The sequence below is a fragment of the Misgurnus anguillicaudatus genome, chromosome 16 (assembly GCF_027580225.2).
Source record: "Misgurnus anguillicaudatus chromosome 16, ASM2758022v2, whole genome shotgun sequence".
NCBI classification, from domain to species: Eukaryota; Metazoa; Chordata; class Actinopteri; order Cypriniformes; family Cobitidae; genus Misgurnus; species Misgurnus anguillicaudatus.
This window is the reverse complement of record NC_073352.2, coordinates 4,475,522-4,491,893: the sequence shown is the minus strand read 5'-3', so window position 1 is coordinate 4,491,893 and position 16,372 is coordinate 4,475,522. Positions and strand designations below refer to the sequence as shown.

Below are 16,372 nucleotides of genomic sequence, written 5' to 3'. Positions count from 1 at the left end.
TGAGGTCATTATTGGAGGAGACTGTTATTATTTCGTCAGGACCTGCGGACCCATCCAGAACTAAACTCAAGATCTGAAAGGGAATAACAATGATTTTTTTTCTACCATATTGTTACATTTCTAAGCAGTATGGACCATGAAAAAACTGGGTGTTTTCTTTGAGACTGATGCTACCAGCAGCTGATGTGACACAGCCAATTTGGACGATGATGTCACTTCACTGCAATGCATTTTTCCATCCTTTTATGTGTCCTTTGCCTTGAAAATATTTCCCCATCTGTTCAGATGGTCACAAACTGACGGATCTCTTTAGGATTGATCTCAGCGGAGGGTTAATTGAATATTTCTGCTAATACCTAAAGGTTATATAAACAGCTTTCTATTTTACATCATCATCCATTTCCTTTGGCACAAATCCCTTTTTTCTATACAGTTTAGTTAACGGGATGATTTAGTGGTCGTAATTTTGATTTAGCCAAGTGAATAGAATCTATTAAATCTGTTTACTAAAAATAATCTGTTTAAAACAATATATATCTTTTACAATTTACACTAAATTTCCCGTAAGTCTTTAAAAGCAGGAAAAAGCCACTTAAGAATTGTGTAGACTCCAGTAAACAAGTCACCACATGGTTGTGAATAGGAATGATTTAGTTCACTTTAATGTGTTGTTTATGTGTGTGCATTTTTTATAGGAGGCAGAGGATCGGGACAGTCCGAAGCGTAGCATAAGGGACAGCGGTTACATTGACTGCTGGGAGTCCGAACGCAGCGACTCTCTCTCTCCACCGAAACACACGCGAGACGACTCGTTCGACAGCCTGGACTCCATCGGCTCACGTTCCCGTCAAACCCCCTCGCCTGACGGCCTGCTCGCCCGTGGCTACAGCGATGGTTAGTCCCATACAGTATTTCCACAAATAACATGGGGGGTGACATGGCTGTAAAAATGAAAAACAACAGGATTTTGACAGCCAGCTTTTAAAAAAATCATCCTCTGCAATGTAGAACTGACACTTCACTAAACTCTGCCCATCTTATCCTTATTTAGAATTACTGTAACTAAAAAATAAACTCATATTTTAATATCCAGATTTCACCTACTCGTCAAAATGGTTCCAGTTGTACATAAAAAGCGACAAAATATTAAATGGACACACAAATGTAAAACAAAGAATCGTAATAGAGAAATAGAAAAATTTGTTGGGATTAGATTAAAGGAACAGTATGTAGGATTGTGGCCAAAACTGGTACTGCAATCACAAAACTTGTGGCTAAAACTGGTACTGCAATCTCACAACTGGTGGCCAATACACAAAATGACAACATAAACATCAGTTGAGAGCTGTAACTTCACTTTTTAAATGTCAATATCCTGGCCAGTATTTGAAATGAAAATTATTTCTTAATGTCTAGTGACATATCAGGGCCATTTTATGATTAATTGATATACATTTCTTACATACTGTTCCTTTAATTATTTGGGCGATTATTTTTCGATTAATCGGTTAAGCATTTACTCAATTATTATAGCTAAATAAATTATTATATTAGGATATTAACGTGTAGAAGTATACTGTTAAAAGTGCCAAAGCCACAGATTAATGCAGAGTTTTTCTATAGTAATCTTTTGAATTTTTATATTTTAAGCGTTAAATAAAAAAGTGCAGCTTTTAAATAGTAAAACATCTTTAAATGTAAAAATACACATAACAAAATGAACTGAGTCTTCAGGGATGTAGTCAGTTCTTTAGGATGTTGTGCACCAACGTACGCTGCGGGAGCGGGTGGCTTTTTACCCGTTCTGTGGCTTGCACCTGCTTCAGGATTCTCTCATTTGCAGTTTGGAGCCCCCAATAATACACAGCAAAAAATATTTTTTAATTAAGGGTCCACAAATCACAACTCACAACAATAAGCAAAATTATAACGTAAAAACAAATTACATCTTCATAATCACATTTTTGTATCAATGCACAAATCAAAAATAGGAAAAAACAATAAATAATTCATTTCTTAATCATTATTCCTATTTCCTATTTTAATTTGTGCATAGAAACAATAATATTAAAAACGTAACATTCTCCATTTTTAATAGACTTTTGTCTTTATCTCATCAGCAATTTTAAGCACGATCTACAGCAGCTGACCACTAAGGAGCGATGCAGAGCAGACGTGGTTTCAGTGGGTTCTGCTTTTTCTCTTGAGTGTTGTTGTCATGGCTCATAAACTTTATAGAGAGAGAGAGAGAGCGCATGGAAGAAGAGATCTCTTATGAGAATTAACAAACACATACATATCTCATCTACCGGCCAAACTGCATTCAGCTTCAAATTCATCTCCATTCTTACAGCTCCCACAACAAAAATGTAATAGTAAATTTAGACTTTAAATTTAGATTTTTTCCACAGAAGTAGGGAGCTAGTGCCAGATATGCTATCCCAGAATGCATTGCTCAGTAATGGGACTTCCAGGGGTTTTAGAGCAGACTGTCCAGAAGACAGATCAAAGTGCAAAGACTGACCGACAAAAAACCAATAAGTCAGTTTAGTAAAAGCAAATCTTAAATGTGAAGTGTTTTTCCTGCAGCACTTGTGGTATCAAAATAAAGAAAATTGGGGTGGTGCAAAAGTTGCCACCACAATTCTAGGGTGTTGAGTGAAAAATAGACCCAAATGAGACAATTGTTGACCAACAGCAATTAAGTATAACTGGATAAAAACGCAGAAATCTTTTACTTTTAATTGCAGACGTCGATGTCTGAGGAAATGTAAGGTTTAGACATCACAGACATTTACAACTATACAGGAGATACATGAGATTCCCATGGTCTTTTTTAGGAGATAAATGCAGGATTTTTTTACTTTTCGCTGTTTAGAAAACACAGATAAGATATTTAATAGATCTTGACATGAAAGATGACATGAAATAGTGTCCTACAATCTCTCACACTGCAAAAAATGACTTTCTTACTTAGTATTTTTGTCTTGTTTTCAGTAGAAATATCTAAAAATTCTTAAATTAAGATGCTTTTTCTTGATAAGCAAAATGACCTAAGAAAATAAGTCTAGTTTATAGACAAACAATATACAATGCAAGTAAATTTAAACTTAAAACAAGCAAAATATTTTTTAAAACTTTTCTTTTTTCTTAAACACTTAAAGGAATAGTCCATTTTCTTAAAAGACAAATCCAGATAATTTACTCACCACCATGTCATCCAAAATGTTGATGTCTTTCTTTGTTCAGTTGAGAAGAAATTATGTTTTTTGAGGAAAACATTCCAGGATTTTTCTCATTTTAATGGACTTTAATAGACACCAACAATTAATACTTAACTCAACACTTAACAGTTTTTCAGAGTTTCAAAGGACTATAAACAATCCCAAACGAGGCATAAGGTTCTTATCTAGCAAAACGATTGTCATTTTTGACAATAAAAATAACAAATATACACTTTTAAACCACAATTTCTCGTCTAGATCCGGCCCTGAAAGCGTCAGCGTGACCTCACGCAATACGTCATGACGTCAAGAGGTCACAGAGGACGAAACTCCGCCCCAGTGTTTACAAGTGTGTTGATAGAGGACCGTTCCTACGTTCACTGAAAAAAATGATTCATTGAATTTAATAATTTTTTTTAAGGTAAGTGGTTGCAAGCAATTTATTTAAGCTACATTTAAACAAAAGTTTTATATTTTATTTTACGTTATTAATCTTTTTTGTTTAAATGTAGCTTAAATAAATTGATTGCAACCACTTACCTTAAAAAAATTGATTAAATTCAATGAATAATTTCTTCAGTGTTGTTGTATGTCAACTGATACTAATTAATGTCTTTGTGTCAGTTTATTGTTTAAAATGGTCCGCAAATGTGCGTTTTATATATGTAACACGTGACCTCCCTCACTACGCATTTACGTTAGGTCGCGTTGGACCGGGCCTAGACGAAAAGTTGTCGTTTAAAAGTGCATATTTTTTATTTTTCTTGTCAAAAATGACAATCGTTTCGCTAGATAAGACCCTTATGCCTCGTTTGGGATTGTTTATAGTCCTTTGAAACTCAGTTGAAAAAAAGTTGTTACGTGTTGAGTTAAGTGTTAAGTGTTGGTGTCTATTAAAGTCCATTAAAATGAAAAAAATCCTGCAATGTTTTCCTCAAAAAACATAATTTCTTCTCGACTGAACAAAGAAAGACATCAACATTTTGGATGACATGGTGGTGAGTAAATTATCTGGATTTTTCTTTTAAGAAGATGGACTATTCCTTTAATTTAAGCAAAATTTTCTCACCCCATTGGCAGATAATTTTGCTTGTTTTTGTCATTTTTTGCAGGGCAATTACCCCTGTTTACTGACATCAAATTAACTTTGTGCATTAATACCAAACCAGCTGTTTAGTGCTTTCCAGTATTTTTTAACGAGGACATATCATGAAAATCTGACTTTTTCCATGTTTAAGTGCTTTAATTGGGTCTCCAGTGCTTTTATCAACCTTTTATCAATCTTTTTTCAATCTAAAAAAAATATGTGCTGATTGCCAACAACACACAGACATTTGATGCAGTTTTACTTACCGCCTGTGACTCATGACCCAGTTAGGACCACCCCATTTCAACAAAATGTAGCGTTAAACAAACACACATGCACACTACATCCATTGTTTTCATAATGCTGGGCTCTCTGGGAATCTGAACAAACTTAAATTTCCCTCACAAACAACAACACATTGATGACATTGATTTCGTGTCAGCTCTTGGTTGGTGTGTGCGTGTGTGCTATTTTGTCCTTATAAGGACTTCCACTGTACTTCCTGCACTGAAATGGCCCATAAAAGAAATAAAGCAAGATTGTTACGTTTAAATCTTTAATATTCGAAAAAAAACTTTCCGAACTTGTACGAACCCTGGCGAAGTGCATTAGGCACAGAAATACTTAAACTTAAAATACTAAAATACTTAAACAGTGTTAATAAGTCAGAATGCATGAAATAGCTTTAACCCCCCACCACCCGCCTTAAAACCAAAGCGACAAGAGACAAAGTTTCTTAACTCCATTTTAGGATTACCACATTTACAAGTACATGTGCAGCTGTAAATATAAATTGGCAGTATATAAATGTATTTTATAATGTCACAGTTCTCATAACTTGATTTTAACAGAATATAAGAAAAGTGGTTAATGTTTTTACAAGACGCCTGTAAAAAGTTTACTGCTTTCATTTACAGAATATAAGTAGCATGTGAAAGTCTTCTGGTTCAAAATGTTTGAAGTCAAATTGGATATTGAGTAAAAGCTGTGACTGTTTTAACACTTATTTCAGTTGCGGGTCAGTTTCAAAATGAACTAAAAAATTCAAATCAAATTCTTCAAAGGTTTCCTCCAACAGCCCAAAAACCATGCAGGTTAGGTGAATTGGAGATGCCAAGTTGTCCTCACTTAACTTCTGTATAGACTAACTCGTGTATAGATTAACCAATTGTAACCATGAATATAGCCGTAGATACTGGAATGGCGTCAAGAAATAAACAAACAAACCAAGCTGTGTTTCTTTAAGCTATGTGATTTAAAATACATGTTTGTTTTTACTCCAGTATGCTTGAAATAATATGTAGCACAGATTGGACTTTCAGTCCAGACAACATCTACATTTGTAACGTTCATAAGAACCAAAGCAACAAATGGATTGTGATGTCCATGTATGTTTTTTTTCAATTCTTCATAAATGACACTGACTGGCCTTATTGCAGACCGCGGGAGCGACTCGGATTGCGACACTCCCAATAGGAAGATGCCAGACATCCGCAAGGACGACATGCTGGTGCGTCGAACCTCTTGCAGTGAGCCACGGACGCCTGTCCCTTTCAACCAGTACCTGCCCAACAGGAGTAACCAGAGTTCATACATGCCCGCACCGATGAGACGCCCGCGTGCCGACAGGGAGGAGAGCCGTAAGAGCTGGAGTAATGCCACCTCACCTGTAGGAGGAGAGAGACCCTTCAGGTAAAACCGTTACGCTGATGTAGTCTTATAGAGATTCATCTCTTGTTTTTATTTGGAGAATCAGACTTTAGCTAAATAAATTTGTTTGTGCTCCAAGATTTCTAAGACCTTTTCAGCTGCTTTGGTATGAAGTAATTCATTTTGTGTCAGTAGGTCAAAGATCAGGCTTGAATTTTTTAGCTAGATTCAAATAAGTTATTTTCTATGATTTAGTTTATGTGCTCATTTTTAAAGATTAGTTATTAGCACGGTTATTACTGTGACATTTAGTGATGTCCTCTAAAATGCAAAGCAGGGTTTTGCTTAATTCCTTTTGATTCATTTCCTAATTAATTTACCTCAGTTTAGCTGCCAATAGATTTTTGGTAAGTATTTTGCACTAATCTGTCTTTTCCTTTGAATTCCACCCCATACATAAACTCTTACTGTCTGCTAAAGATCTTCAGACAACACAGAGAATGCTAGAATAACAGTGTCTCTTTACAAAACACGACTAAAACTTCATTTGTATAAGTAATAAGTTAATTGGTAGCTTCGGAAAGGAAAGTGTGGCCTTCGGTTTTAGGTTTTGCATTGATTTTTTTTGTACAGCGGTGGTTTGAGATGGAAGCTTAATTAAAACCAGATGTGAGAATTCATGTGCTGAAAGCTTGGAGACTCCTTTACTTGAACATCAACCCATCAGTTTAAACAATATGTTGACTGTGCTTAGTTTACTCTATGGACAAATTTATGTGAATTACCTGAGAGCATCACACTGAAAATCATTGATAATCTTCTTTATTTCAGTACTTTGTGTGTTTTAGAGAGTGTGGTTGTTGTCTCTTTTACAGGTATAGATTTACATTAGTGTGTTAAGACCTTATAAATAATTGATTTCATTTTATGGATTTTTTAAACTCTGATTTAATCAATTAGTACAATATGTTAATCCTATTTCTGCATCTTTACCTAAACATATTAAGTACTGTAGAGTTGACTGTGCAATACACACGTCTTCACCTTTCATTTCCATCTTATTATTTTATTTCTTGCCCTATTGTTTGATCAGAAATTAAAGTCCCCTTGAACAGGAAGTTGTAATAGACTTTACATCCATATTACGACGTATTTCCGAGTGAAACGGAATATCACACGAGGAAATTGCGAGCGTGGCGTGTGTTTTCCACTTTGAATTGATTGGATTTAGAAAAGGGGACGTTTCTTTCAAAAATTTAATTTGCAGCATACTGAGGGGGCGGAGTTATTGATTATTCTGTCCAAGCCATCTAGCTGATGTCATCAGAGAAAGATCGCCACAAAAGGGTGGAAGTACATTTTCCTATTTTGATAAAACTTTATGAGTGCACTTTTTTTTTTAATAATGACCCACATAGATAAATTGTTTTAAATGAACACTACGATATTCTATTTAAAAATAAGAATAGTCCTTTTTGATTTCATGGGGACTTTAAACATCCAGTCAACGCTTTAATAATGTTCTCTAAGTTATTATTAGACTTGTTTAATACGTGAGGTATCATCAACTATATAGGATACATTACGTTTTTGCAGCATTTATCAAACTTGATGTGTTAACTAATGCTAAAGCAAATTTTTATTTTGAACATTTATGTATAAATTATTCTGGGATCAGAAATGTAAATGTAAATGAGCATTCAAAGTAATAAAAGCTATAAAACCATTGTTTATTATCAAGTGTTCGGTTAACTAATGTATAGAGAATTTCATTGGACGCACATGCGTTGCCAAGGTTGTTTATTGGTCTGGCTAGTGGCTAAACTGACTTCTGAAAGAAATACCTTGTCGACAATAGAACTGTTTCAGTTTCCTAAAGATAGGGTAGACGGGAAGCATGGATCACCTTTGTATGAAGAGAGGCTTGGCAGCCAGGCAAGAATTGAAGGATCTGTAGCTAACATTGTATACATAAATTTTACACAGTAACGTTAGTGAAGTAGTTGATACGCTTTAGCTATGTTTTGAACTAACGACTTTGTTGTTATTAATTCTTTGCGGAAGTCTACCGGAAGTGAAGTTTGCGCTACAAACACCGTTTGTTCATGTTGTTCCTGCTGCAACCGTCTATACAAAGCTATTGTAAGATGTTGTCAACAATACACCATTTAGGGCCAGATTTATTAACAGCTTGCACCAGCGCAAGCCATCATTTTGGCATAAATAATGAATGTGTTGATTTACTAAAGACCTGCAGTGGATAATTAGCTCGGAAAAGGTATGGTCTAGGTATGTCCTTATTGCATGCATTTCTAGGAGTTTCCCTTCCAGATGTGAAATTTTTGGGAGGAAATTATTTAGATGATTCATGAAACGCGGTTTACTAATGTTTATGCGTGTGTTTTGACTGGTATTTGCACAATTTTTAATGCCGAAAAAAGTTTGTCTTAAATTACTGTGCACTCAAAATGGCTGCAATTATTGCTAAAAAAAAGAGGCATCACAGAGATTACAGAACGCATGATACAATGCAGAGGATTGTTTTAACATGTAACCAGAGGTGGGTAGAGTACCCAAAATCTGTACTCAAGTAAAAGTACAACTACTTATACAAAAATGTACTCAAGTAAAAGTAAAAGTAACAATCTAATTATTTACTTGAGTAAGAGTAAAAAAGTATTAGATGAAAAAACTACTCAAGTAGTTAGTTACTCGTTACTTCCGATCTGATTGAAAAGAAGCGTAAAATCCCTGAATTTCAGACTACTTGGAGGGCTTTCACAAACCTCTCTTTAAAAGTCTCATTGTTCTGCTTATATACTACTTATAAACCTATGTTAAAGTAAAGCAGTCTATCTCAGTCCTCCAACATCACATAACGTGTCATTAAAAAAAAATCTTAAACACACACTGACTGTTTTCTGACAGTTAACTGTGTATTTATTTTCAAGTTCACAACAAAATTTGGCTGCATCTGCCTTTAAACAAGCTTACAGTAAGAAAAAAAGAATGTGTGTGTCTGTTTGTTATCATGTTTTTATATGAATAGGTTATTTTCATTGCCATTAATGTGCAATTAATGAACATAAGGAGCTTGATAAAATGCTTATTTTAGAATTTCAAATGGAACTTATCTGTTTTTGCAAATCAACTCTACATTTATTATAATATATAAAACATGTTTCTTTAAAAACATACTTTATTCTTTTATTTTTATAAGTATATAGATTATTTAGGAAGGAATTAAATAAAATACAATCCAGTTTTTATTCGTATGTATTTTCTACATTTAAGTAAGGTGTCCGGTCATGTGTAAGGGAGAACAGGCGAAAAGTACAATTTTTCAGAATTTTTTTTATTTTAAGTTTTTTTAAATTTTTAAAGATAATGTTTCAGACAGAGATATATTTTTGCTGTGGTCAGTAACTCACAAGTGTGGTCTATCAATACCAGGTGGAATTTTGAACAAATGTAAAATGACTAGTATAATTTCACTTTGTACATAAGTGGTGAATTGTTACTTTTTTTAACACAACAAAACAATGTAGATTTTCGTGTTACACTTGTTTTTATTAACTATACATGACTATGACCTCTTTAATATGTAACTGCAAACATATTTTGTAATTTATCTTTGTAAAAAATAATGAAATTATATTTTCATTTTAAATTTCAGTTTTATCAAATGTTTCAAAAGCAACCAACAGTACAAACTTAAATTCAACAGTTTGAACGATATGAAAATTAAATTAAATAAAATTAGAATAATATAAATGGTACAAAAGTAAGTGTTACTTTCGTCCTGACAGGATCTCCTCACATTTAAACCCGATTTACTTTTATTTTGAAAAACTCTTGAGAAGTCAAACTTCAGGATGTGTTAGAGCACTAAATAACCTGAAGATTGATGAAACGAGAAACACAACACGTTATAAGAAAACAATGACCGCTTTTGGAATTTACTTATGGTGAAAACACCTTTCTGGATCTACACCCGGAAAATGGTGAGTAAATAACGCGATATTTGTCAGCTCTGTCAAGGGTTGCAAAGATGCTGTCATAGTTTGGGATGCAAATGTTATCAGTCCTCTTAGAAAATCGCTTTGTTACTTTCGTCCAGCGTTACTTTAGCCCCGGTTCTCCCGTATTATTAATGCAAGACTTAACATGCTGTTCAATTTGTTTAGTTTTATGAGGAAATGATATGGAAATGTACAGATGTGAACGTGTGTTGTTTGTAAGGTTAGAGTAATTTTCATTGCTTGCACAAGAGCGCATATGACAAAAACAGTGCGTGAAATAATATTATAATAAGGCACTGCACAAAGTGACACCTACCGCCGTGTTGTTTCATGTTGGAGCTTGAATTCCTGTACGCTGAGATGTCAGTTCGTTTTGGTGCACAAAGCATACATCGCATTATGAAACTATTCTTTTTGACCTTTTGTAGTGTAAACATAGACCAAACTTGAGGCCACGCGTGATCTGCCTCCGATAGCTTGCATAGGTCATCCTCCGCTTCAGTCATCTCCTTTCATCTACGCGCGCTAAAGGGTGAAACGTAGCCACCCCTCGCAACGCACGCTGCCTCTCTAACGTCTCGCGAGACTTTCGAGCAAGCCATATAAACTTAATAAAAATAAAATATATTCATTAATTATTACCATTTGAAAGTAGCGTAGTAACGCCACCGAATGTAGCGAAGTAAAAGTACAGTTTTTTCATTAGAAATGTGCTTGAGTAAGAGTAAAAAGTACCCATCCTTAATTTTACTCTAAAAGTACTAGTTACCCAAAAAAATTACTCAAGTAAATGTAACGAAGTAAATGTAATTCGTTACTACCCACCTCTGCATGTAACAGTTTATTTGGAATGCCAGAGGAACATATTATTACACTTGAAGAAGTCACCCAATACCAGACATTTCAAAACTCTTTGTAAACCTTTGGCTTTGTTAGCTGGGATTTCACAACCCGAATTTTCCACTGCGATGTCTGTGGTGCTGAACTCAAGCACATCAGGTGTTAGTAGATCCCCCGCACCTCATCAGCTCTGCTTATTTCTGACCCTGAACTAATTTTTTTTTTGGAATTGTGTTCTCGCGCTAATTTGCCCCGTTTAGTAAATCTGGCCCTTAATTTTGTGTACATTATTGAAGTGTACTGCATACTGTTTCATAATCCTGCTATGTATTTTTATATTCAGTTGCCTATCCAGTACACACTAGACAGTACGTAGCAGGTATTCCTTTCTGAACAAAGCCAATGTTATATCCTCACCAGATGGAAAACAGATGATGTAATAATGATTTTTTTGTCTTTTTGTCTCCCATTCCTGTCGTGTTGTAACATTGACATTTCAACCCTTTCATTTTCCTTTCCTGTCATTTATCTGTGTTTCACATGCTTTGTGCATGCTTGTCATTTTATGTCACTGTTGTTGTGTGATTTAGTGAAGTTGAATTGTCGTCAGTGGTAGCAGGAACTGATGTTTATTATGTAGATCCAGACCCAGTAGAAACTTACCCTGTAAACCAACATTTTAGACTGTCAGCTTCAAATGATCTTCCCCCTAAAGACCTTGATTTTAATAATCCACAACTCAGTGACCCTCAGATGAGTCCTCCCAAAGATCACTTCAGTCCTTCTGTACAAACCCAACCAATCGAGCAGAACCAATCAGACAGCCAGAAGATGGATGAGGAGGAAACAGAGAGAGACGGATGGGATTTCCTTCACAGCGATTTACAGATGTTGCATAATCAGACTGCAGGAAACGATGCCAGGTGCTAGACTTCCCCTTCACCATTACAACATACAAAATAACATCACACATAACCCAAAGAAAAAAGTTTTGGTTCTTCTTGTATTATATTGTCCAAAAAACATTTTAGGTTAAACCGTTTAGTATTGTTGATAAAAATAGTTTCACTGGCAGTGAAAGTTTACATTAGTAGTTTTACTCTGATGTCCCATACAGGAGTGAATGTGGTTGCTGGTATCTATTGTGTTTGGGATCAGAACTGAAGATTAGGGAAAAAACTACAGTAGCTTGTTTATGTTCTGTTGCTTGTATATTTTTAAGGGGTTCATTCAGGGGAGCTTGAGCTGCTGTTTTAGGAAAAGCGGGGGTGCTGACGGGCTGTTTTTGGCACGTTCTCTTAACTCTGGCAGGTGGAACAAGAGCCAAAGAAGTATGGGAGTCTGTCACACACAGTGCATCTGCTGTTTAAAATGTTTTGGGGTGATATAGGTCAACGTGAATGAGATTCAATGACACTCCCAAGGATTTAATATGGTAGCTCAGATTTACATAGCTGGCTGAGTCAGGGTGGTCCTTACTTTGTTTATAAAGTGCTTTAGCAGACGATTTGGATATTATGTGTGATACAAAATATTATAATTATTATTACTTATATTATAGTTGTTGTTGTTAATAATACCAACAATAATAATAGTTTTATTATTATTATTATTATTACTTGTTATACAAAATAGTATATGTCAGTGATTCTCAAACTGGGGTCCGGGGCCCCCAGGGGGGCCTCGAGATGGTGCCAGGGGGGGCCCAGTTTTATGACATTTTATAAAATAAATTAATTTATGATCAATTCTGTGCAATTAAACCTAAAAAAAAATAAGGCTACTAACCAACAGCACTACTTTGTATCATTGAATATGTTTTGTTTAATTAAAAGTTGAGTTTTAGATAAGTTTTTTGTCATAAATTTTCTTTGGGGGGGCCACGAGGGAATGTGCAGTACACAAGGGGGGCCGCACGCTGAAAAAGTTTGAGAACCACTGGTATAGGTAATAATAATAGTAATAATAGTTTTATTATTATTATTTTTACGTGTTATACAAAATATTATAGGTAATAATAATAGTAATAATAGTTTTATTATTATAAGAAGTAGTAGTAGTTGTAGTAATAGTATTATTACTTGCAATACACAATATTATAATTAAAAATAATAATAACAATAATAACTATACTATTATTATTGTTGTTGTTGTTAATACCAACAATAATACCTTTAGGGTTGCACTTTATTTTACAGTACGTGTACTTACCTCGTACATATTTGGAAAATTTGTTGTACTTACAGACAAATGTGTGGTACTTACTTTTGAGCATCTACATTGTAATTAAATGGTATAACTACTGTACTTACCATTGGTAAATACTTGGTAGTTATTATGTAACTCTAGATAAGTACGGGGTAATACCAGATGCATAGTTATAGTGTATATATGCAGTAACTGACAAGAAACACTACTGTACACTTACAAATGAACAGGTACTATACTATAATAAGTTATAGTAAAACAACCAAGTAAAGTTATGTGTCATAATCTTATTTAAAGGTACGTTTAAAAGGGAATTAAGGTATTTCAACCTATATTCTCATCCCCTAGACAACTAAAAACTATCACTGTCACACCTTTTGCGGTAAAGGTAACCTTCAGAGTCACTACTTTGTGTAGACAAACTAGGAATGCCATTGCTTCCAATGGTATACCTTATGGGTCAATACACAGATCTTGATCAAATTCAGCAGAAAATCAGTTTTAAGTTAATTTAATGGATATTTATTTGACACATAAGCCAAACAACAGAAAGTAACTTGCAGGTCAAAAAATGGCACTGAAGTGGGAGACCACGTGCTACAAAAAGTTTTATACATGGAATTCACAATTGGTGGTCAGTGTTTCACATGTTGATTTACAATGACAGTGACTGTGTGGAAAAAATTGCATTTTATTTGAAAAGATCAAACACCACTTAGGCCTTTATGTGTCAAAATTGGAGCCACCAACAAGCCACCTTAAAAAAGAGAAAAGACAATAAATGCTGCGCTGTGTACTTTCCCATTGTGCATGTTTATGAAAATAACCTCTTACACATCCACACAAGGAACAGGCGACCCACCCATAGGAAGACTGGGAATGTGCAGGTTTCCTGTGTTAAGCCATGAACTGGGCTGAACTGAGCTCGCCTTGGTGCTGTCACAAATAATTTAGTACATAGTACACCGAAGGACGTGTGAAAAATAACAGAAACCGCGTATGACAATTACAAATGCAGTTTCAAAGGTGAGTTCATGAACAGCACAAGTCAACTTACTATGCCAAAAATCAATATAACTGTTCCTCATACTTCAGATTTCATAACCTAAAAAATTACCTGCATTACCAGAACCTTGGCACGCATCTCATACTGCATTACCCAACAAGAACTACAGCGACACATAAAAAATCTAGCATGACTAATGTACCATGGCAATATATTGCAAACAAAACATAAATGTCCAAATATAACCACAGAGACCCCACCTTCAAAAGTCATTGGTGTTGAGAAGTCCATACCAGTTTGAAAATGAATGCTTTAATCTTGAGGTATCTAAATTTGAGAAATGCCAGAAACCCAGCTAAAGTCTAAATAAATCAACGTACATAATAACTGTGTGAAAAATAACCTTGAAATGTTTAATATTGATTAAGTAAGGTCATGCAAAGCCTGAAATCAATGACTGAAAGTAAACCGTAAACATCCTATGAAGAGTATGAGGCTGGATTTCAGGGTCACATATACTGTACTGTATATTGATCAGATGTGACATCATTTAGATGTGATGTCTACCTGTAATCACAGATCATTGATCTGTGCATCATTTCATTGACTTGTAATCATTATGGACTTATTGAACATTAATTTTTGACTTACTATAGTTGTTGTTTCTTGTTTTGTGACCGGTGAGGTGTGTAATGCAGTTTCACACCCTGGATTCCATTAGAAAATGAAATATGTACATAATGTAAGTGTAAAGGAAATGAAGTGTTCAACAGAAGTGGGTACTCAAATTCCCCGGAAACAGTTTGAGGTTTGAATGAAAGATATGCATTATATTTGATTATCTGGATGTGGCTTTGTCAGGGATATGTGTGATTGTGTTGGCATCCTGCTGGTTGGCATGTGATGGTGCCAGTGCTCTTTGCCATATGGCATTAAAGATAAGTTGAAAGGTGTAGTTTGAAATTGGAGTACTTATTACACTATTCAAATACATTTGAATCTCTCCGTGTACTCCATCCTAGACTACAGTATGTTCATAATATAGTTTGGAATGGAGAACTACTTATTATATTATTTAAATAAGGAAATACATTTGAATAACTTTGTAACTTTGTGTGCTCCATATTTAAAAACTGCCATGCTTTTGTTGTTCTTTGCTTTTCTTTGTGAAGCTGCTTTGAAACAATGAACAATTGTGAATTGTGTACACAACACATTAGCCAGAAGCATGATGGATGTGTTGAAGGATAACATTTTTGTTTCTCAGCTATAAAAATGAAGAGGAAATATTTTAGCAACAACACAATTCTTACACACCCACATTTAACACATTACAGTTTTTGTTGTTAGTCGATGAATTAGAGATTTACCATATATGAGCTGAAACTGAGAAAACATCCTTCAGAAAGATTGTTTTTAGTACTTTAATCTGTGAACTGACTTTTTATTAGATTTTTTTAACAACTTTGCATGTACCGTAAGTAGAAAAAGTTAACACACATGATGCCTAGGATATGCACAGGGACTGAAGATTATGTATTTGTTTATGTGTGTGTGATGTTGTTTTTGCATGTTGTAAGAAAATTTAATAAATCAACTTCCTTTCACACATCATCAGATCTGTTAACAGATTATAAACATAATATGAAGGTTATTTTCTGAATGTTTTCAGTGACTGCATATGCACAGTTATGTCATAATTAGTTGTGGTTCAAAGTTGAAGCTGTAGCTTGAAGCTTTACTCTGTAAAATTGAAATGCATTGAAGCGACGTGCAGCAGTAAGCTTCTTTGTGGCAAATTTTAAGTGCTTTTAATGAAAAGACAAGAAATTGTACTTGAAATAAAACAAGTAGAGTTTATTATACATGTTCAGGGTTTTGTTCACAGTCACAAAGCACAAGTGAACACATGCTTTACTTTGTTGTTATTTGAACAGAGATGCATTTCTGAGATATGAGTTGGAAGGACATTTAGATGTTTGTAGAAAGCATTATAGCTGTTATTATTATGTGACTGTAACATGAGAAGGAAAACATATAACAAAAAAGACTTTTGCCTAAGGGAAAATTCTGTGTAGTAGAGACCAACCAGAGACAAGCAATGACACGTCCTAAAGTCTCACTTTTTCTTATATTTATGTCTGCAGTTTCTGAAACTATAAAGTTATTTTGCTTTAACAGTTGGTATATTACAGTATCTGTATACAAAATATAATTTCTGTAGTTCACAAATGAGCGTTACACTGTTTTCAGCGATGGGGAATTTGTTACCAAATATGAATTGTTGCTTGACGTGACACAATCACAGGCAATAATTTGAAGTTTATAATAAAGT

At 34.6% G+C, this 16,372-nt stretch overlaps 2 protein-coding genes across 16 annotated transcripts in view; one reads left to right on the top strand and one right to left on the bottom strand.

Moving 5' to 3' along the window:
• Nucleotides 1–4,460, bottom strand: part of LOC129422488 (transmembrane O-methyltransferase homolog) — a 104,852-nt gene extending 100,392 nt beyond the window's left edge. The window contains exon 1 of the mRNA XM_073854032.1: nucleotides 4,447–4,460. Coding sequence (XP_073710133.1) covers nucleotides 4,447–4,455 — 9 coding nt within the window. The 5' untranslated portion in view covers nucleotides 4,456–4,460. The remainder of the gene's footprint in view (nucleotides 1–4,446) is intronic.
• limch1b (LIM and calponin homology domains 1b) overlaps nucleotides 1–16,372 on the top strand; it is a 131,502-nt gene that overhangs the window by 84,329 nt on the left and 30,801 nt on the right. For 12 of the 15 annotated variants that reach the window (XR_008637448.2, XR_008637447.2, XM_073854026.1 and 9 more), the window contains 3 exons: nucleotides 696–894; nucleotides 5,751–6,003; nucleotides 11,567–11,746. Coding sequence is in view for 13 of the 15 variants with exons in the window: in XM_073854026.1 (XP_073710127.1) it covers nucleotides 696–894; nucleotides 5,751–6,003; nucleotides 11,567–11,746 (632 nt within the window). In the remaining 2 variants the exon portion in view is untranslated. The remainder of the gene's footprint in view (nucleotides 1–695; nucleotides 895–5,750; nucleotides 6,004–11,566; nucleotides 11,747–16,372) is intronic. The other 3 variants (XM_055178570.2, XM_055178569.2, XM_055178574.2) reach the window with 1 other exon arrangement.